Here is a 21,921-nt window from a genome sequence, read left to right as displayed (position 1 = left end):
CCTAGGACTATAGAATGTGTTCTGGGTCACTTTGTGCTGGAGTGAGACCCTACCTTGAAAAAAATAATAAAACAAAAAGTGATTTTTAAAAAAAGCCTAAATTTAAGCATTGTAATAGAAATAACCAAATGTGCCTTTAGTCTTTTCTTTTTTTTCCTTTTTTTTCGAGGTAGGGTCTCACTATGACTCAGGCTGACCTGGAATTAACTTTGTAGTCTCAGGGTGACCTCGAACCCACGGCGATCCTCCTACCTCTGCCCCTCGAGTGCTAGGATTAAAGGCATGCACCACCATGCCTGGCTAGTTTTTTCATTTTTATGTGAGATATTTTAACTATTTTATAATTAAATATGTATTTTAAGACAAAAAGAGGTAGACATGGAGGAGAGTGAGTATTGGCAAGCCAGGACAAACTCCAGATTTATGGGCCACTTTGTGCATCTGACTTTATGTGAGTCCAGGGAAATCCAACCCTGGGTGTCAGGCTTTGCAAACATGCGTCTTAAACTGCTGAGTCTTCTCTCCAACCCTAAATGGTTATTATTATCTGCAAGCAGAGAGAGAATGTGAGTGACAGGGCCTCCTGCCACTGCAAACAAACCCCAGATGAATGTACCACTCTTATCTGGTTTTACATGGGTACTGGAGACTCGAACCTTTTTGTTGTTGTTGTTGTTGTTGTTTTAAAATAGCCCAGGCTGACCATAAACTCACAGCAGCCCTCCTACCTCAGCCTCCAAAGTGCTGGGATGAAAGGAGTGTGCCAACACACCTGGCTTTTTTTTTTTTTTTGCCAGGATCCTCAAGTATCTCAAACTGGCTTCAGACTCCCTCTATGACTGTGAATGACGTTGATTGACTTCCTGATCTTCTTGACTCCACCTCATGCTTGGTGCTGTGGCTTTATGTGCTGGGCCAGCCCGCCTTCAGCTGGGCCACACCATCGTTTCTGAGGGCCTCAGCATAGGTGTCCATTAGTGCAGACTTGGGTATATTTGGAAAGTTGAAGGCAATTCTGGAAGATGAGAAGCGTATCCTAGAAAGTTTCCTTTGGTTCAAAGGAGCCTCATTGTAACAGTCAATAGAGAGGCAAGGGATGAAAATACAGGCACTAGAAAACCAGATAAAATGTCTGGAAGAAAAATTCTTGTTGAAAGGCCTCTGCTGGGAAGTATGGGAGGGATGAAAAGTTGAAGTAGAAATCCTGCTGGGTAGGGTCTTGTTCTAGCCCAGGCTGATCTGGAATGAGAGGAGAGGTGATAGAAGGGAGGAGAGAGAGAAAGAATGTGAATGAGAGATTGAATAGGAACTCGAGGACCTCTAGATGCTGTGAGTGAACATCAGAATGTGCTGCTTTGTGCATCTGGCTTTATGTGGACACTGGGGAATCAGATTCAGTCGTTAGGCTGTGCAGGCAAGTGCCTTACTGTCAGTCTCTCCAGGCCTTCATAGTTTTGTGGAAAATTAAAGTGATCCGAATCTAGAATAGAATACCTTTTCTGATTACAAGGCTTCTCATAGACGGCACCAGTCACAGGCTGATAAGTCTGTAGTCCACAGGGATGCCAGCACTGGAGGCTGATGACCTAGCTTCAGAGCAGTTGCTCCTCAGGTGCTTTCCTCTTTATGGGATGTGGCCTCCTACATACATGGGGTAATTGCTTACTCAGTATGAGATTCAAATAATTCTGGCTTCCACTAGTCAGGGTAATTGCTTACTCAGTATGGGATTTAAATAAGTCTAGTTGGCACTAGTCAAGAACTGTGACATCGCCACATTAGCACATAATGAGCCATACTGGGTGAGGGTGCCATATTTGCTTAATTTGGTAGTAATGATGGAGTATCATTAAATTACAAGATGGGGCATGTGATTGAATCCTTTATCTTCAGTGAGGTCTGGGAACCTTTCTTTGCTTTGGCTGAGTCTGGTCCTGTGTAGGGGCAACACTGGTACTGCTTATACATCAAAAAGTAGTATGTTGGGCTGGAGAGATGGCTTAGTGGTTAAGGTGCTTGCCTGTGAAGCCTAAGGACCCAGTTTTGATTCGCCAGGTCCCACATAAGCCAGATGCACATGGTGGTGCATGTGTCTAGAGTTCATTTGCAGTGGCTAGAGGCCCTGGCACACCCATTCTGTATCCCCCTTCTTCTGTCTTTCTCTCCTTCTGTCTCTAATAAATTAATAAATATAAAAAAGGAGATATGTCCTTGATTGAGGACAAAGAGAAAAAGGATTACTGAGTATTTTATTCAAAAAGAAAATGGAACTAGTCATTTCATTTCCTAAAGGCAAGTATCCATAGAAATTACAAAAGAATCTAGAAATATGCAGGCTTTTGGGGACTGAATGTAGTAGTTCTGAGCTTAACTTGAGAGCATACTTTGTTTAAGTGGTCTTTTCCTCTTTGTCATGTTTTAAGTCTGCATTTTGTGTGTGTGTGTGTGTGTGTGTGTGTGTGTGTGTGTGTGTGTTGGGGATTGAGAATTGTGTTAAACCTGTAATCGTCAGAACAGATGACAGTTACACATTTGACCATTCAATTGATCTCAGAATTTAGAGTACGAATTGTGTGACTGAATTACACCTGAAGCTTTAGACAGATGTGTAATGATTTGGAGGAGGGGTATCACAGCTAGATCTTACAGCCAATAAACTTCTGTCATGCTGTATAAAATACATGTAGATAGTAATGTATGTTATCATGTATTATCATAAAATATATGCATCTATTATAAAGAGGTTAAATGTGCCAAAACTCATACAAACACAAGAAGCATGTTTGGGCCTTTTCTCAGAGAAATGGAAACAAGTGTGGAAATGAGCATTAAGCCCTAAAACTTGACTTCAGGGCATGCTGTACTGTGGGCACAATCTCAGCCTCTTGTTGTTGGTGTGAGTACACATCTGTCTGTTGCTGAATACCTCCATGGGAGCAGCTGTCTCCACTAAATAGCAATCACAGGGAAAAGTGATCAGCTCTGGGTCATATTTTATTTTTACCATGTATGATGTTTGACGACTGTTTATATTATTAGTAAGGTAGCAGTTACGTGGGCCCGCTCCCCCCTCCTTTCCTGGTTACCCTGGAACTCCACGTGTATCTTAAAACTGGCTTCAAATATGAGTCCTGCATCAGCTCCAGAATGCTGGAATTACAGACATGTGCAACCATGCCTGGTTAAGTGTGTAAGGAATTACTTTTTTTTTCTGAGACATTTTTACTGTGTAGTCCAGGCTGACCTAGAACATGTGATCCTCCTTTCTCAGCCTTCCCGGTTCTAGGATTATAGGCATGTGGTACTGTCTGGCAGTTTGGGGGTATTTGATTGTCTGGGCTGAGCTTTGTTACCCTAACTACCTATTCTTGTTCAGGAGTCAGCTATATGCTGTTTTCTGGCTCCTCCTCTTCATTTGTTCTCAGTTGAGTGTGCCCACTGCACCTGTCAGTTCTGGGCTGGCACCTCCACAAGTCCTTGCTGGTTGAAACTTGTGGAGCTGAAGCGTCCTTTATGCTCTTAACTGTTTTATCTGTGACACTTCCTATCTGAGTCTTAAAATCCTTGGCTTATATTTTCTTTTCCCTGAGAGCCCTAAGATTTGCCTCATTGTCTTCTGACAAAACATGTTACTGCCAAAGTCTCATTTTCTTTACCTTCTATGTGACTTGATCCCTTTGATTTCTAGGGGATGAGTTTGTTCAGGTGTTTTATTTTAGGAAGAGTTTCTTGTGATTTCAGTGCTCTTTTCTATATCTTTGATTTCAGGTTGCACCTTCTGTTACATAGTTGTTCTGCCTGTCACATTTTTAGCATCCATTTCCCTTACAAGCTCCCGTGCTCTCATTCTATCTTCATTTCTAAAAACTTTTTTGTTTCAATTTGCTGGGTTCTTTGCCTTGTCTGATTTTTTTTCTCTCCCATGTTTTACCTAGCTATCTCATTTCTGAGCTTTTCTGTTTCTAATAGGTATTTCTGTATAAGTATTCTCTGGAACAGAACCAGGAGGGATAGAGGATTATAACGGTTGTGTGAAGGCCGGGCGTAGTGGTGCACACCTTTAATTGCAGCACTTGGGAGGCAGAGGTGGGGGGTTGCCATGAGTTCAAGGCCACCCTGAGATTACATAGTGAATTCCAGGTCAGCCTGAACTAGAGTGAAACCCTACCTTGAAAACAAACAAACAAAAAGTTTATGTGAAATTATGCAGTATATAATAATGAATGGTTCAGTTCAAATGGAAAGCCCTGAGAACAGGGGAGCCCTGGTACAAATCCCAGGCCAAAGGCAGAGAGAACAGATGTCTGCCTTTTGCCATATTCAGCCCTCTATAGAATGTGTGATCATCCCATTCACTTGAGGCATGCCCTCTTTCCTCAGACCATCTCTTAAAGAGAGCATCCTCAGATATACCCAGAAACAAGTGTTTAATCAGGATACTCTTTAGCATAGCCACCCTGACAGGTTCTCCTTCATGGCTTCTGTTGTTTGCTTCATTGTATATAGCAATTTTCATCTGCTAGAATATATAGATTATATAGAACTACAGCTTTAAATATTATAAATAAATATTTAATGATTGTTATAAGTTGTATATAACCATAATGTGGGAAGGGATTTCTTTTTCGCTCCTTCCACTCATGGCCTGTACTAGCATCTGTCAGGTTGGTGTTTGTCCCTTATCTTGCATGCTTTGAATCCTGTCACTTGTCCTTGGATTTCAAAGTGAATGAAGATTTTTTCCCCCTGATGTCAAGAGCCATTTTGTTTGTTTCTAAGCATTTATGTGAATTATGTCAATTGTTCACTCAGTAGTAGTGCAGAATAAAACAAAAAGATGGAATGGTTCCTAAAGAAGTATGGCATGCACATCAATGATAGACGCCACCAGGACTGCAGTAAAAGTAAAACACTCAGCTCATTCCTCATGTTTAAGCTAGTAGGAAAAGGGTGTTCTGGCAATGAGATGAGTGAAATAGAAGAGTTAGCTGCACATTTCCACTTGACCTGACTTAGATTATCCTATGTAAAATATGTGTGTGGTTCACGTTGTAAGGTATTTCATGTAGTTGGCCCTTCTCTTTAACTTGGTAATTCTGAGTTGTGTGGGAAACTTCACAAAAAACCTGCTTCCTAGAAGTGGTTTTCTTCCTTTATATATGGCTGTGTGCCACTCTTGGTCCCTTAAGCACTGCCTTTCTCAACAAGAGTGAGACAAATTGGGGTGTGTGGTTTTGAAATAGGGTCTTGCCATGTAGTCCTAGCCAGTCTCAAACTAGCAATCCTCTGCCTCAGTTTTCTGAGTATTGGGATTACAGACTTCATACACTTAGCTTACAGATAGTTTGCAGTGCATTGCGGTCAAGCGTGATAAGAGCATGCCAGCTAGTGGTTGTGTGGGGTGTAAGTGTACATTCTTGCGAGAATAATACGTTATATGTGTGAATACAGAAAACATCGGACCAGTGTGGGGCCAAGCAAGCCTGTGTCTCAGCCCCGGAGGAACATCGTAGGCTGCAGGATCCAGCATGGGTGGAGAGAGGGCAACGGCCCTGTCACCCAGTGGAAGGGGACTGTCCTGGACCAGGTGCCTGTGAATCCTTCATTATATCTCATAAAGTACGATGGATTTGACTGTGTTTATGGACTAGAACTTAATAAAGATGAAAGAGTGTCTGCACTTGAAGTCCTCCCTGATAGAGTCGGTAAGTTTTGTTTTAACTGTATGTAACCACTTTATAAAAGTGATGATTGAAATGGATTCATTTCGGGGAGAGGGTTTTGAGTCAGGTCTCACTCTAGCCTATGCTGGCCTGGAACTCACTTCTGTAGCCAAGCCTGGCCTCAAACTCATGTACTGCAACCCTATCCTATCGGCCTCCAAGTGCTGGGATTAAAGGTGTGTGCCATCATGCCCAGCTTGAAATGGTTGCTTTTTGATTATTTTGTATTGTCAGTATTTCACCTTCTTTTTTTTAAAAAAAATATTCATTTATTTATTTATTTGAGAGAGAGAGAGGCAGATAGAGAGGGAAGAATGGAGATAATGGGCATGCCAGGGCCTCCAGATACATGTGATACCTTGTGCATCTGGCTTATGTGGGTCCTGGGGAATTAAACCTGGGTCCTTAGGCTCTGCAGGCAAGTGCTTTAGCCACTAAGCCATCTCTCCAGCCCATCAATATTTCTACTTCTATCAGAAGTTAAGCAGTTCTTGATAAGCATTTAAATCACCTAAAACCAGAAAAATTGGCACAGATGTTCTGAAATTACAATTGATGGAATCGTGAAGGAGATGAAGATTATAAAGTGTTGGCCAAGAAGTTTGTAATCTAGCAGTTTCTTAATGGCTGTTTCTATCATGTTGGCTTCCAGTTAGTATCTTACTCTAGAGTGATAGGGTCACCCTTGGATCAAATATCTGTTGTATTGATTGCGTCATGTACAGTGGCTATGTGATGTCTGTGTCTGTTGTATGTTACATAAATGCTAATTGTACTTTGCGCCAAGAAGGACATGAGCTTAATCCATTCTTTAGGGTTTGTCTGAACAATATGGAAGTACCAGTTTTGCATTGCAAATGTTCCTAAATTAAGTAATAACTGATCCTAGTTTAAGTAGGGTAGAAATACACAAGTTATTACTTTCTAGAGTGTTTATATGGGGCTTGGGACATGGCTTAGTCCCTGGAGCCCACATAAATGCCAGGTGAGCATGGCAACCCACCTGTAATTCCAGTATTGGGGATACAGAGACAGGATCCCACTGGGAAAACTGGCTAGCTAGACTAACCAAACTGGTGAACTCTGGGTTCAAGTGAGAGACCTTGCTTCAATAAAAAGTATAGAGCAGGCTGGAGTGATGGCTTAGCGGTTAAGTGCTAGCCTGTGATGCCTAAGGACCCTGGTTCGAGGCTCGATTCCCTAGGTCCCTCGTAAGCCATAGGTACAAGGGGGCACATGCATCTGGAGGCCCTGGCCTGCCCATTCTCTATCTATCTGCCTCTTTCTGTCACTCAAATAAGTAAAAATAAAACAACAACAAAAAAAATTTTTTTAAAGTATAGAACAATTGAGGAAGACATCTGACTCTGGTCTCTGTTCTTCTCACACAGTACATTGACACACGTAGGCCCATATTTACATACACTTGAGCACACACAACCCACAAGTAACTTTTTTGAAAATTAAGTGGCAGGGTATGGTGGCACATGTCTTTTAATTCCAGCACTACGGAGGCAGGGGTAGTGCATAATGAATTCCAAGTCAGCCTGGGCTACAGGGAGAACCTACTTTGAAAAACTGGAAAAAGGAAAAAATGTTAAGCTCTGTTGCTGCTTTTAAAAACTACTTTGAGAGAGAGAGAGAGAGAAGGACAGAGTATGGGCACATCAAACAAACAAAAATCAAACAAACAAAAATCAAACAAACAAAAATCGTGTATTTTTTGAGGCTGGTCTCATTCTAGCCCAGTCTGACCTGGAACTCTGTAATCCTACTTCAGCCTCCATAGCTCTGGAATTAAAGGAGTTATCTACCACACCTAGCTCTCAAGTTTTTTGTTTGCTTTCTCCATTACTTTCTCCTCTCCCTCTCCTACTTAGCCTCCTTTCTGCTTGCTTTTTGTCCTTTCCCCCCCCTTCTTGTCATATCTTGTTTTCCTTTCATGCTCTCCTGTCTTAAATAATAACTCATACTGTCTCATGTCTGCTTATTGGCATACAGACAAACATTTAAAGTTGCAATTAGGGCTGTGTGTGAAGTTTAGTTGTAGAGTGCCTGGCTAGCATGCACAAACCTGGGTTTGATCCTTAGCACTGCCAAAACCAAAACAAAAACCAAACAGTGGTGATGTAGTAATAGTTAAGATTGAGGAGGATAACAATTAAAGTTAGATCTAGGTTTACAGGATGTTTCAGCAGCTAAGTGTGCTTATATGAGGGCCTGAGACTACCCAAGTTCAAATCTCCTGAACCCACATTACAGTTGGGACATGGTCATGTGTGCCTGTAACCCCAGTTCTGTAGGGAGTAGAGACCTGAGCACCACTAGTGCTCTCAGAGAAACATTTCCAGGGTCAGTGAGAGAGAGAGCAGGTCATTTGACTTTTTGCCACTATACGTGCATGGGGTGCCACAAGTATACACACAGGTATATAAAGCACACACAGGCCAAAAAATAAGGATCCACATATGAGCAAGAACATGGCAATTTTTTGTGTTTCTGGACTTGGGTTATCTTATTTAGTTTAATTTTTTTTCTAGTTCTATCCATTTTCCTGAAAATTTTATGACATTATTATTTACAGTTGAGTAAAACTCCATAGTATATATGTACATTTTCATTATCCATTCATCACCCATTTCCTAGCTATTATGAATAGAGCATTAATGAACATAGATGTGCAAGTGTCTTTGTGGCAGGACATAGAGCCATTTGGGTTGATGTTGTAACCTCACAGTTGTCCTGTACCTCTGCCTCCCAAGTGCTGGGATTTAAGGTGTGCACCCAGCCATGATGCTGCTTATGCTTTCAGAATAATAAAACAGGACAGATCTGGACTTGGAGCTAGGAATATAGAGACCAAGTTGTCGAAGGAACAATCCAGTCCTCTCTCTTTCTCTTTTTCTTTCTTTGGATGTGGCATGTTCTGTGTGTGAGTGTTGGCATGTACTGAATAGAGGTCAGAGGACAATTCAGGCTCATGACTCCATTTGCCAGACTAGCTGATCTGTTCTGGGCAGATTCTCCTGCCTTTACCTTGTTTCTCTAGGCATGCTGGGATATGCTGGCTTTTTCATGGATCCTGGAGGTCTGAAGTCAGGTACTCAAGCTTTTACTTTAACCACTGAGCTATCTCCTCAGCCTCCCTCCCTGTTTCTTCATACAGTCATTGTACACTCTTGGGACGAGAGTTCGCCAACAATGTCTTAAGTCAGCCACTCAGCAAATCATTTTGTTAGTCTTTCCTGTAGATAGGGAGTGCTAGTTCTGCTCATTCCTATATACACATAGTTCAATCTCATGTGACCCTCCTACCAGCTAGGACTGCAGGTATGCACCACACACTGTTCTTAAGTATGACAGAACTGTCAGCCTCTTGAGTGCACATCCTCTATTTCTTCTTGTTCTTGACGCCAGTCCATTTCCTGCATGGGAAACTCCATGGTTACCACGTAGTATTTTCGGATCTAGCTCACTTGAGCCTTGGTTCCTATTGCTCTGTTTTCAGTCCTTTTATAATCATAGAATAGAAAGAGCCATGCATGCATGTCTGGTGATGTGAACAAGTGCTACACATGATCTGTCTAGTTTTGGGTAGACATTTGTTATGTAGACTGTGAGGCAATTCACAGAAAAGAATCCCTTCTCCCTCTGTCTTTTTTTTGGGGGGAGGGGCATGGTCTCACTTTGTATTCCAGATTGTCCTCCATTTCACTGCAGTCCTTCTGCCCATTGAGATTTGAAGCAGAAGCCACCATGCTGTCTTTAACTTTAGTCTTCATGATTGTAGTGATCTCTATAAAGACGTTTTCTTGCCTTTTCTATTCTGTGTAGGAAGAAAAGGTCGTCTTCCATTTGCTTTAGTCAGCACATTGAGCTGAAGATGTGAACGAGTCTCAGAGCTCTACCCAATCCCCTCTCATCTACCACCAGGCTATGCTAACTTAACTTTCGAAGTGCCTCCTGGCATGGTCATTCCCATTCTCTTTGGGCTAAAAGGGGAAGAGGATACCTTCCTCCAGCTCCTAAGTCTGAATAGCACTGAAGGGCCCCGCCCCATCCCCACCCCCGCAGGACATTTTCTCTTCTCTCCATACCCCCGCCCAGTCCTCTTTTTCAGCTTTTCTGTTCCAGGGGTATGCATCCCTCTGTCTCTCCCTCTCTCTTTACTTTCTTATCTCTCCCCTTTGCCCCATTACAGTGAAGCCTTAAAGAAAATGTCCATCTTTGTCCTCCATTGTGAACCCCAAAACAGTAACTATAGTTACAAAGTAGAAGAGGTGTCTGGTTAGGCAGAGACTGCTAAATGAGGAAATGTGGTGTTGGAGACTCACACAGGAGAGCAGAGGCTAGAAAGAAGATGAGAAAATGCCCAAGTGGCATAGAGATTTGGGTGGTGGGCAGAGAACATTTTAAATGATATAATCTGATTAGACTGGTTGTTGTAGGGAATAGGTTATAGGCTAGAGAGTGTATATAAAGCAACAAAATCTACCTATATGTCAAGTTTCTTTGAAGGTGTGTGCTACCACACCTAGCATCAAATCCTTTAAGTATCTATATGCATGTGGGTGTATGTTTGTGAGTTGGAGGGTAGGGGCTTTTCTCTTCTTATTGCCAACAAATGCTTGTTTAGCTTTACACAGGTGGCTGGGGAATTGATCCTGGGCAGACAAGCATTGTAAACAGGCACCTTTAAACACTAAGCCATTTCTCCAGCCTCCCCCTGTCCCTTTGACATGGGGTTTTACTTTACCCCAGGCTGACCTGAAACTCACTCTGGAATTGGTCCTCAGCCTCCTGAGTGTTGAGATTACAGGTGTGAGCTTCTACCTTGGTAGTTTCCTTGTATGTCAGCATGAAGGGAAGCTAGGTGAACTGTATAATGGAACTATACTATTTTGGAAATTCTGCTGCTGTAAGTCTGAAGTTACTCAAAATTCAAAGTAACTTAAACAATAACAAAACATCTCATAACTTGAATGAACAGTAAGCTGTGATTTGCATGCAATACCAAGCCCAGCAAAAATTAAAGGAAAACATTCTGTACCTGGCTTGGCCAAATTCCTTTCTGGTTACTCCATCTCTGTGCCCTGTGGTTTGGTGGCCTTAAATCTTGAAGAGCTACTAATAGTTGTCATGTTCACGAATACATTGTATGGACAGGATGTCAAAATTTCCTTTCATAAGTTCAGTTTGTAGCAAATATTCAGTGAAACATTTTGCTCTCTTTTACCCTTTGATTTCCAGCAACGTCTCGAATCAGTGATGCACACTTGGCAGACACAATGATTGGCAAAGCAGTGGAGCACATGTTTGAGACGGAGGATGGCTCTAAGGATGAGTGGAGGGGGATGGTCTTAGCACGGGCACCTGTCATGAACACATGGTTTTACATCACCTATGAGAAAGACCCTGTCTTGTACATGTACCAGCTCTTGGATGACTACAAAGAAGGTGACCTCCGCATCATGCCTGACTCCAGTAAGTCTATTAGCAGCCTTGGTTTTGATAAGCTGAAAGGAATTGATATTTTTTAATCAAGGTATTTGATCAACTACTGTGCAGATCTGTATTTGGATACTCTCTTGGTAACGCACATTCATAGGTTGTTAAGCTTTTCCCTGTGAGCTTTAGGTAAGAAAATGTTTGATCAGTTTTCTTAGCTTCTATAATAAAATGGAGACCATTTGAAAATGTTAACACTATTGTGTATTTTTTAAAATTTTATTTATTTATTATTTGAGAGAAGGAAGGAGGCAGGCAGAGAGGGAATGGGTGTGCCAGGGCCTCCAGCCACTGCAAACGAACTCAAGATGCATGTGCCACTTTGTGCATCTGGCTTACATGGGTCCTGGGGAATCAAACCTAGGTCCTTTGGCTTTGCAGGCAAATGCCTTAACTGCTAAGCTACTTCTCCAGCCTCTACTATGTATTTTTACTGTTTCTTATTTAAACTCAGCTTGAGCAGCTATAATTCTAGTCTTGTTTAATCTACTCTTTTCCCAGTTGAATCGTTTTGAAGGTGATCAGTGTGGATGGTTTATCTGTAAATATTTGAAATCAGAAAACTGTTAATTGGGGTCTCAAGATACAGCTCATTGGAAGACAGAAGGCTAGCCCAACACAAGTATGGCCCTTGTGGAATCCCTAGCACCACAAAAATAAATAAATAAAAAAAACAGTAACTGAGGAGGAAACCACTAGAATACAGGTTCCATATTTAGATCATGTAGCTATTCCCACAACAGCTTCCAGCTCATGTGGATAAAGTGTATTTCTTTTTTTCTTTTTAGATAGTCTATCATAGCAGAGGCTGGTCTTGAACTTGTGATCTTCCTGACTCAGCCTCCATGTGCTTGGATTAATAGGTATGCACCATCAGACCCAGCAGGTTTGGCATTTAAAACTAGACAGGGACTGGAGAGATGGCTCAACAATGAAATAAAAGTGCTTACTTGAAAAGCCTGATGGCCCTGGTTCAGTTTCCTAGTACCCACATAAAACAGATGCACAAAGTGGCACATGTGTCTGGAAGTTCTTTTGCAATGGTAGAAGGCCCTGATAGCATCCCTACTCACTTTCTTTCTCTTGAATAAATAGATAAAAACAATTTAAAAAGCTAGACAGGTTTGTTATGATATAATTTTGTGCCAAACACTTAACTCAAAGTGTATAGTTCAGTGGTTTTTAGTATATTCACAAATAAGTTTCAGAATATTTTTATCACTTCAGAAAGAACCATGTTATCTTTTATTCACCATTTTCTTATCTCCCACCCCCTTCCTCACAGCTCTAAGGTCTGCCACCAGTAGTTTACTTTCTTTGTGGATCATCCTACTGTGGACCTTGTGTGGGTGGGTTTTGCAGGGTATTTCTGACTAGCTTTGGTTCTCCATAATTTCATTGTTTAGTCATGTTGTGATATACATTAGTTCTTCATTCTTTCTAGTGGCCACATGTGGTTCCTGTGTATGCACAATTTCATATTTTGCTGTGTATACACAACTTCATATTTTGTTTGTCTATTTACTATTACTTTATCTGGCTATTTCTACTTTTAGATTGTTATGAACATTGCTGCTGTAAACATTTGTGTCTGAAATTGTGTGGGCATTCTGTCTTCATTACATACTTACAAGTGGTCATTTTACATTTTACATTCCCACCAATGGCATGTGAAGGGACTGCTCTCATCACACTGTTGGTTTCTTTGCTGCTCGGGCAATGCTATGAGTATGAACTGGTTTGATATGAGAGTTCCCCTGATGACTCACAATGGGTACCACAGAGATCCCTTCATGTACCTGTTGCCATGTGTGTTTATTTAGGTTGCAGCTCATTTGGTGTTTGTGTGGCATCACTGTTTTACATGAATGTCCTCAGAGAGCTGGCTGGCTGATGTTTTCTTTATGTTGTGGGCTGTCTGTGTCCTTGGCTGTTTATCGCTTTTTCTGCAGTGAGATCTCGCTTTGGAGCTCTGGCTGCCTGCAGCTTAATGTAGCTGAGGCCGAGTTCTCCATGTTCTTGCGTCAAACTCCAAAATACTGGAGTTACACACATGCACTGTCTTTTGACTTCTGTGATGATGATCTTTGGGACATGTTAACTTTCCAGTCCAGTTCATGTTTTTTCCCCCATTTGTGCTTTTGTGCTGAGAATTTCTTGTCAAATCTAAGGTCATGACTTAACCGATAAGTTTTCTTTTAAATGTTTTATAACCTGATGCATTTTTACATTAACACTTGTTTACTGTATGAGGTAAAGGTCATTTTCACTCTTTTTCATGTAACTATCCAGGTTGACTAAACATTGTTTTTTGAAAAGACTTTTCTTCCATAGAGTGTTAAATTTGGTTAACTGGGATATATATTTCTGAACCCCATGTTCTATTTCTACTTGTTTACTTAGTGTCTATGTGATTCCCACACATTATGTTCATATTTCTTTGTAGTATTTTAGACCTTTGTTCATTCAGGACTGCTTTGGCATTTCTGAGTCTCTGGCACTTCCATATGAATTTTGAAAGCAGGTTGTTAACTTTTCTCAAGAAGACTGCTAGAATTCTGATATTGTGTTGAATCTGTTGGCAGAGTATTGCCATTTTAACAAGTTAATATGTGTACTATGTGTGGTGCGTGTGTATATGCTCCTTGGACTTGTGTGTGGAAGCCTGAGGCTAATGTTGGGTGCCCTCCTCTGTGGATCATCTCTGTGTGTATGTAGAGGCCTGAGGCTAAAGTTGAGTGTCCTCCGCCTCCCGTCTGTGTGCGTGCGTGCGTGCGTGCATGTATGTGTGTAGACCTGAGGCTAAAGTTGAGTGTCCTCCTCTGTCACTCATCTGCAGATTTCCATGACAAGAGTTTCTTTCTGAACCCAGCGCTCTACTTTTTGTGAGCTCAATCAACACTTCCCACAGACTGGGGTTCATGAACTGGAGTTCCAGGCATACATGGTCACATCCAGCTGCTTTAACAAGGGTGTTAGGGAACTCAAGCAGTCTTAGTACCTCTCAGACCTTCACACTTACAGCCAACACTTACTGCCTCCTTGGTCCTAAATTATTTAAAGTTCTGTATACGTGGAAGTCAGTTAAGGAACTTACTGATGGGCTTATCTGTTCTGTAATACATATGTTTAAAGTTTGTATACTTTGTTATAAAAGAATTATATGTATTCTTAGAGGTTAAATTATCTGTGAGCATTCCTTAAAGGCATTTCTACAGCCTGGGAGAAGTTCATTTTTTACATTTTTGTAGAGAAAATACCCAAAGGAAATATTGTTAATCTAATGGTAGAAAGTGCAAGGTTGTTTGCACACATATCATTGGCTTTTCTAATTCCTTACTTCCTCACTCCTTTCCCCAGCCTTGTAAATGCCTTGTGAGTGGTGTGGGAATAATGCGATGTTCTAATAAAACACTTGGTGAGGTGGTTCTGTCACCTGTGTGGGTCTGAGCGCTGTTGCTGGAAAAACAAGCCTAATTTGAGACTCAGAGTCTCACAGCTACCATCCATATAGTTTGGCATGAGGTGCCTGGAGTTCATGAAAGCATGGCAGTAAGATGGTGCTGTTTGAAGGAAGAGAATTTTTGAAGAGAAGAATTTATGTTCGATTTCTTTTTTTTAATATCCTAGTTTAAAAGAATTATTTGTGTGCAGGTGTTTAGCTGCATTGTATGTATTTGCACCAATGATCATGAGCAGTATGTAGATTATTATTCTGAGAGGACTTACTATAATCAGAGGTGATGTTAATTTAAATACATTACATGGTCAGACTAGTGTGTTTATACTCTGGACTGGACTAGAGGAGTCTACTATGAATGGTAGCTGAGATGTCTGGTCCTTTTTTTTGGCGGTGGCAAGGGGTTCGAGTTAGGGTTTCACTCTAGCTCAGGCTGACCTGGAATTCACTATGTAGTCTCAGGGGGCCTCAAACTCATGACGATCCTCCTACCTCTGCCTCCCAAGTGCTGGGATTAAAGGTATGCGCCACCACGCCTAGCTTTGGTCCTGTTTGAAAACCGTCTGTTCCGGTGAGGAAGAGAGCATATTCAGAACCTCCAAGGAATTTCTAGAAGTAGACTTGTACCTGCCCTGCACCTCTCCCCTACCTTCTTATGAAGAGCGAAGGTGTCCCAGAGTGCTGTGTTAGAGGTCTTATGAGCAGTGCAGGTGCCTGGGCCTTGCTTGGAGATTCGTTAACTTGGTTTGAGGTGTTTATTAAGTGCTTGTTCATCAAGCATGAGGAGCCTCTTCTCTTCTGAAACCGGGTTAAGAAGGTAATTGGAAATGCAGTGAAATTGAGGGGGAAAGAGCTTTAAGGACTCATAGAGTATATAACCAGTAGTAGTTAAGAATTTCACATGAGTAACATTTTCGCACTCATTGTAGAAATTGTCTGCTCTGACATTCTGTTTCAAAGTCATTTAAGCTTTTTTTAGATAGTTACAACTTAATATGAGCCTACAATATTTCATTTATAATGTTTATTTATTTATTTGTTGGGTGGATGAATAGATGAATGGATGAATATGACTGTGCCAGGAACTCCTGCCATTGCAAACCAACTCCAGATACATGTACCACTTGGTGCATCTGACTTTATGTGGTTTCTGGGGAATCACAACCATGCCGGCAGCCTTGACAAACCAGTGCCTTTAACTGCTGAACTAATTTCCCAGTCTTCTTCAAGGTAGGGTCTTACTCTAGCCCAGCCTGGGCTGACTCAGCAATTACTCTGTAGTCCCAGGCTAGCCTCAAAGTCACAGCAGTCCTCCTACCTCTACCTCCCCAGTGCTGGGATTAAAGGTGTGCACCACCAAGCCTGGCTCTCAGTTATAATTTTTAAAGTTGCTCACATATCTATATAGATAAGGATTGACAAGTGTTTATAAGTGATGTTGTTTTAGAACATAGCATGACTACTCGTTTCTGTATCACTCTTGGTCACTTGAGTGGTTAAGACATTGGCCATGTGCTTCTCAGTCCAAAAGTACTTAGGATATGGCCCTTTAAGAAAAAGTAGACTGAGGGCCAGGTGTCATGGCACACACCTTTAATTCCAGCACTCAAGAGGCAAAGGTAGGAGGATCACTGAGTTTGAGGTGTGCCTGAGACTACAGAGTGGATTCATCCTGGGTGAGAGTAAAACTCTACCTAGAAAAACCAGACCAAACCCCAGACCAGAAAATAAATAAAATAAAATAAAATAAAATAAAATAAAATAAAAGTAGACTGAGCTCTGGGTAGTCATGATGAGTACAGGATGTTTTAAAATTTATAATTACTGGCTGGAGAGATGGCTTAGCGGTTAAGCACTTGCCTGTGAAGCCTAAGGACCCCGGTTCGAGGCTCAACACTCCCCAGGACCCACATTAGCCATATGCACAAGGGGGCATATGCATCTGGATTTCGTTTGCAGTGGTTGGAGGCCCTGCTGCTCCCATTCTCTCTGTGTGTCTCTCTCTCTCTGCCTCTTTCTCTGTCTGTTGCTCTCAAATAAATAAATAAACAAACAAAAATTAAAAAAAAATTATAATTACTATTAAACATGTGATTGGCTATGTCTCCAAAAACTGCTAAGCTTTTTTTTTTTTTTTTTTCCTTATAGATGATTCGCCTCCAGCAGAAAGGGAACCAGGAGAAGTTGTGGACAGCCTGGTAGGCAAACAAGTGGAATATGCCAAAGAAGACGGCTCGAAAAGGACTGGCATGGTCATCCACCAAGTAGAGGCCAAACCCTCCGTCTATTTCATCAAGTTTGATGACGACTTCCATATTTATGTCTACGATTTGGTGAAAACATCCTAGATGTCATCATGAACTTTGCCAAATTTGTGGAACTATTAAATGTATAATTTGTAGACATAAAGACTTGATTGCTTTCCAGTTTAATGAAAGCTTAAATGTCCCTGCGAACCCACAATCTCTGCCAGCAGAACTGGTTTTGTTCTGAGTAGTACAGATTGGTGTGAACACAAAGCATTTTGTGTACGGGAACCCTTTCCTCTCACAGGATGTCTGTTGGGAGGGACGTTACATACAAGTTGGGTAAAAGTTAAACTAGTGTCAACGTCATTTAAATCTGAATTGATCTGAACCATCTCCCTCCACTCTTAACACCATCTTACGCTGCTGCCACAATGCAAGCATAGTTGGTTATTTTTGTTACTGCCTTTTTTTTTTCAGAGATATGTATCTATAGCTACATAGCTACCTGTCTATATCTGCACCTGTGTGCTTACGTATATAACATACACACACACACACACACACACACACACCACTGGCAGTCCTTTCCTCTTGGATTGGGATAGGAGTGATAAAATTTCCTCCAGTTTAACAGGAGTGCTGGACCCAAGCCAGTCATATTTATGATATGCCTGCTCTTTATTTAAAACTGGAGCACAGGAACAGTAGGGACGTCTAGGTGGTTTTGAAAGTCCACATTGCAGAATAGCATGTCAACCTGAGGGCTCTAAACTGTAAGTCCAAATGTAAATTAGTTGAGAACAGTTAATGACACATGTTAGAATTTAGGAAACTGTTGAGAAATCTGGGTAAAAGGCTGCCTTCAGTTCTGAGCTTTGTTAATTTTTTTATTTTTGTTTACACTTTAATCATAAATACTTTTAAATGAAGCCCAGGTCCTCGGTTCACATGGTATAATAATGTAGGTGTGTTTTGGACAGCACATTTGGCCCATTATTTAAAAAGCAACAGTATATCAATGGTTTGTATGTGTGTGTGTACATTCCTGGAGGAACAGTACATTTATGTTAGAGGTGTAAATTTTAAGAATGGCGGTGTTGCCTTCTAGCAAGTTCTCTGGGACTTTTAAATTTTTGTTACTATTATTGTTGCTACGTGATTATGGTCAAAGGCCTTGTCTCTCCTTCCTTGCTCCTACCTTCCCCCACCAGGAATGTCTGGACAAACACCAGCTCACTCTCTTGACCCCTCTGTGGTGGTGCCTGCTCTTGGCTCCAGGTGTGCTGTTGATGTGAGGTCATTCCTTACAGCCCGCAGGCTCTGCACGTCATTGGCGTGTCACTACAGAAGGCCTAGTCATGCTCTTCAACACAGTCTTTTGTGGCTTATTCCTGCAAAGTTGTTTGAAACCAAAATACAACTGTAAGTGTGACTGGTTGATGACAGCCAAATGGCTACTCTCGTTTTGTGTCAGAAGAACCCTGGTGGCCTGATGGCCTGATGGCCTGATGGCCAAGAGAAAGGTGGCATGTGAAACCAGTCTCCTGTGGAGATGGGAAATTGCCCCTGTGGTCTGAGCAGACCCTACACATGGTGCATGCTGTCACCCAAACACCAGAGGTTTGGAATTCCGGTCTGCGTGCCTCTTTTGGGCACTTTCTGATATAAGAGACCACTCGATGGTTTCAAGGCCTCAGTGCATGGGTTGCTTAGATACCCATTTAGCCTTTGCAAAGGCTGATGCCTTGTGCTTTTGAGTGGTAACAGCCACTCACCGTGTGACCACAGTACCTCAATTCTCCGTCTGTGGCTGCAGTGTCCTGTGCTCAGTGTTTCACCACAGGTGCCGGGGACAAGCTTCTCAGAGCTGTGTGATACCATAGTCTTAGGTGCTTCTATGTTCGCACAGGTGTGGTCCTCCAGTGTGTGTGGGACTCTGCATGTAAGCCTCAGCTGAGCCTGGCATAGACAGTGCTGAGCACAGTGACTTCAGGCTGAAGTGTCCTGAGGGTGGGGCCAAATGAAGCATTTCTAGCATTACAATGACTTGCATTGTGGTTTTTCTGTGAGCAACTTCAATGACTTTGATATACCCATTATCTCCCAGTCTAGAGGAATGACCATTGTTCCATTATTGCCATTAGGGCTGAGGGAAGGGGAAGGAGTTTTTATTTTTGTTTTTGCCCCCCCCCCCCCGGTGGTTTACACCACATTTAATGACGCTGTGACTCACTGCTCCCGAGCCACAGGCCTCTTAGGCTCATGGTTCAGATCTGCATGCGTTGCTTGCATTTTTCTGGTATCTGAATGTTGATTCCTTGTTCTAGGATTTCAACATGATTCCAAAATTAATCATGGGGCTTGTGGCAACACAAGACTTGAATCTGTGTATAAAATTTATTGGCCTTCCTCACCTACCTGCTCTAGTATTGTATCGTGTGTGCGTGCGTGTGTGACGTCAGGCTGCCACGTAACTTCGGAGACGAACCTTAAAGCAGACCATCCTTTTTTGCATGCTCTATTCTAAGTAGAATGTTCAGTGTAACTAACTAAAATTGCATGTTAAAGATATTTAGGTTTTTTCTTTCTTTCTTTCTTTTTTAATTTGCTTTCAGTTTTCTGTATACTTGCTTCCTGTGCTGTTTAGTGGTCGTAGGATAAAAATGCACTGGTGAAGCAGACATAGTGCCGACAGCAGGCGATTTCCAGTTGTGAATGTCACGCAGCATCTGAAGGGACTGTGCATTTGTAAAAGTCACGGTTACTTCCAAGCCAGATTTCATTTCTACTCTTGTTTTTCGTGCCAAACCCCAGAGTGCATTGGGCTTGAATCTCTGAACACTGTAGACCGTTCTGATTGTCAGAAATTGTAGTGCCTGAAAACACACTCAGCTGATTGTCTAAAAAGTGAAAGTCCTCCAAAGATGAACCAGGAACAATTATCCTAACAACATGATGATGGTCAGCGTCTGGTTCTGTGGAAAAAAATGCTGCGCTATTGTATCTTCCATCGTCAGTGCAGTTGGATGAATGTGTGTAGTTCAGAGGTCTTCGTGTTCATATTTAAAACTAGGTAAACGACCTCATTCTTTTGAGCTTGAATTCATTTTTAATTTTATTTTATACAATGTGTAGACAGTTCCCTGTTCTCTGCATTTAGAAGTATACACAGTATAAATCTGTTAATTCTGTAAGTAATTTTTATAATTATGATGTAACTCTATCCTTCCTTAAAACATTCAAAATAAACCCTTTATGTGCAACTTCTGACTGTAGATTTTGTGCTGATGAGCAAAATGTGATGCGTTAAACATGCTTCTGAAGTAACCATTTTCCTGTATGTCAGTGTCAGATTTGACAGAAACAAGAAACATGAGCTCTGGATGGTGACATTCAATAGTGCCTTTAAAGACAGGAGCAGTAGCATATTCCAGGGATCTATAACCAGTAGCATTTATGATTTGACAGTAATTGCAAGTTTTAGTTTATCTTGACTTTAAAACTAAAAGATTATTTTAAGCAGCCCTCAATAAGCATGTTCTATGTTTCCCATCTCCTAACCCTTTGAGCATTGCTTATGGTACTTTTATTCATACGTAAACACCAGTCAGTGGCCCAGTACTGAGAATGACCCAGTTCTCAGGGAAGGATGAAGAAATGCAGAGATGCTAGCATCTTGTGTTCTGTGTTCTAATTAGCAAAGTCAACATGGAATTTGTGACATTCTCTAATTAGATCCGTGTTTTGTTTCCACATTTACTCTTGAGAAAAGGATCCTGTGCTTAAGGCTAGGCTAGGGAAGTGCACCTTTTTTCTGCTTTGAGGAGCATAGTTGATGCCTGGTGAGGACTGAATATCTGTACCTCAGGACCCAGGCTTCAAGGTTCCCATCAACTGGAATGCTCCACACCATTCGCTTGAGTTGTCTGAGGCCAGGGCTGTATGGGAAGAGGGCTGCTAAAAGGAGGAGAGATGAGGGGATAGGCCTGGGGTACACTGGTTTTCATAACCTTCCTTGCAGATTAGTCACTGTGTTGTGTACTGAAGCCTGATCAGTAAATATTGTCTCCCTAAAGCAACAAAGTGAGTTCAGCCTGAAGGTCACATGTTGATGACTGTATTTGTAAACCAATGTTTAAAGAGGCCGTCGCTCTATGAGAGACCTAGGGAATGAGCCCACTTTCTCCTGTTTGTCGTGGTACAGTTAAGCATGGGCATGAGGAAGCAGAGGTTTGGTATTAATATAAATAAGTACCTTGTGCATGCCTCGTGTGTCCATGCCCCAGTTCATTTAATAACAGTCCTGTGGGGAATACTTCTTCATGTTTTGTAGATAGGGAGGACAGGAGTGGAGGCTGTGTCCAGGATTCCAGGATGGAGAGAATGCAGACCTTCTGCCAAGCTGTGTTGTCAATGCCTCAGTAATAAATACTTCAATAATTAATAGTGTAGTATCTGAATAACTTCTGAAGACTTAAAGAGTTGATAAGTGATAAGATTGAAAAATATTTATTATTTATTTATGTTTTGAGATAGGTTCTGACTGTATAGCTCAGATTGTTCTGGAACTCTACACCAAGCTGGTCTCAAACCTTCCAAGGTCCCAGTTTCGGCCTCTTATGTGCTGGGCTCAGTCCATCATGTAATGAGTGCGGATTCTTTTAGGCTCATAGTACACTTTCTCAAACAGTATCTATGGTGAGTAGTTTGTCCTGTTTCATACCATTCATTGTGAGTTTTGAGGCTGCAGGTTCTGAGAAGCGTGTACTTTTCCATCTCCTTTAGGTTGGTGTGACCGGATTTAGTGAGTTTGGGTGTTCCCTTGCCATGTAACTACGCCTAGGAAGATGGCATTTTCTTAGCTTGGTTTTTAAGCGAGAGCACTGAGCCCACCCATGATTATGTTGGACTTAGCAGGTCTAACTTGAAAGGTGCTCTCCCTAAATGCCTTGTTTTCATTGGTTATTAGTTCTAGTTGAGT

At 41.7% G+C, this 21,921-nt stretch overlaps 1 protein-coding gene across 4 annotated transcripts in view; it reads left to right on the top strand.

Annotated features, from left to right (window-relative positions):
* Positions 1–20,203, top strand: part of Spin1 (spindlin 1) — a 64,902-nt gene extending 44,699 nt beyond the window's left edge. For all 4 annotated transcript variants that reach the window (XM_045130899.1, XM_045130898.1, XM_045130896.1 and 1 more), the window contains 3 exons: positions 5,452–5,705; positions 10,974–11,207; positions 16,840–20,203. In XM_045130899.1, coding sequence (XP_044986834.1) covers positions 5,452–5,705; positions 10,974–11,207; positions 16,840–17,039 — 688 coding nt within the window. In that variant the 3' untranslated portion in view covers positions 17,040–20,203. The remainder of the gene's footprint in view (positions 1–5,451; positions 5,706–10,973; positions 11,208–16,839) is intronic.
* Positions 20,204–21,921: the final 1,718 nt, after the last annotated feature.

This window comes from Jaculus jaculus, chromosome 12 (genome assembly GCF_020740685.1).
Source record: "Jaculus jaculus isolate mJacJac1 chromosome 12, mJacJac1.mat.Y.cur, whole genome shotgun sequence".
Lineage (NCBI taxonomy): Eukaryota > Metazoa > Chordata > Mammalia > Rodentia > Dipodidae > Jaculus > Jaculus jaculus.
The sequence above is the reverse complement of the archived record's forward strand: the minus strand, read 5'-3'. Positions and strand labels throughout refer to the sequence as shown.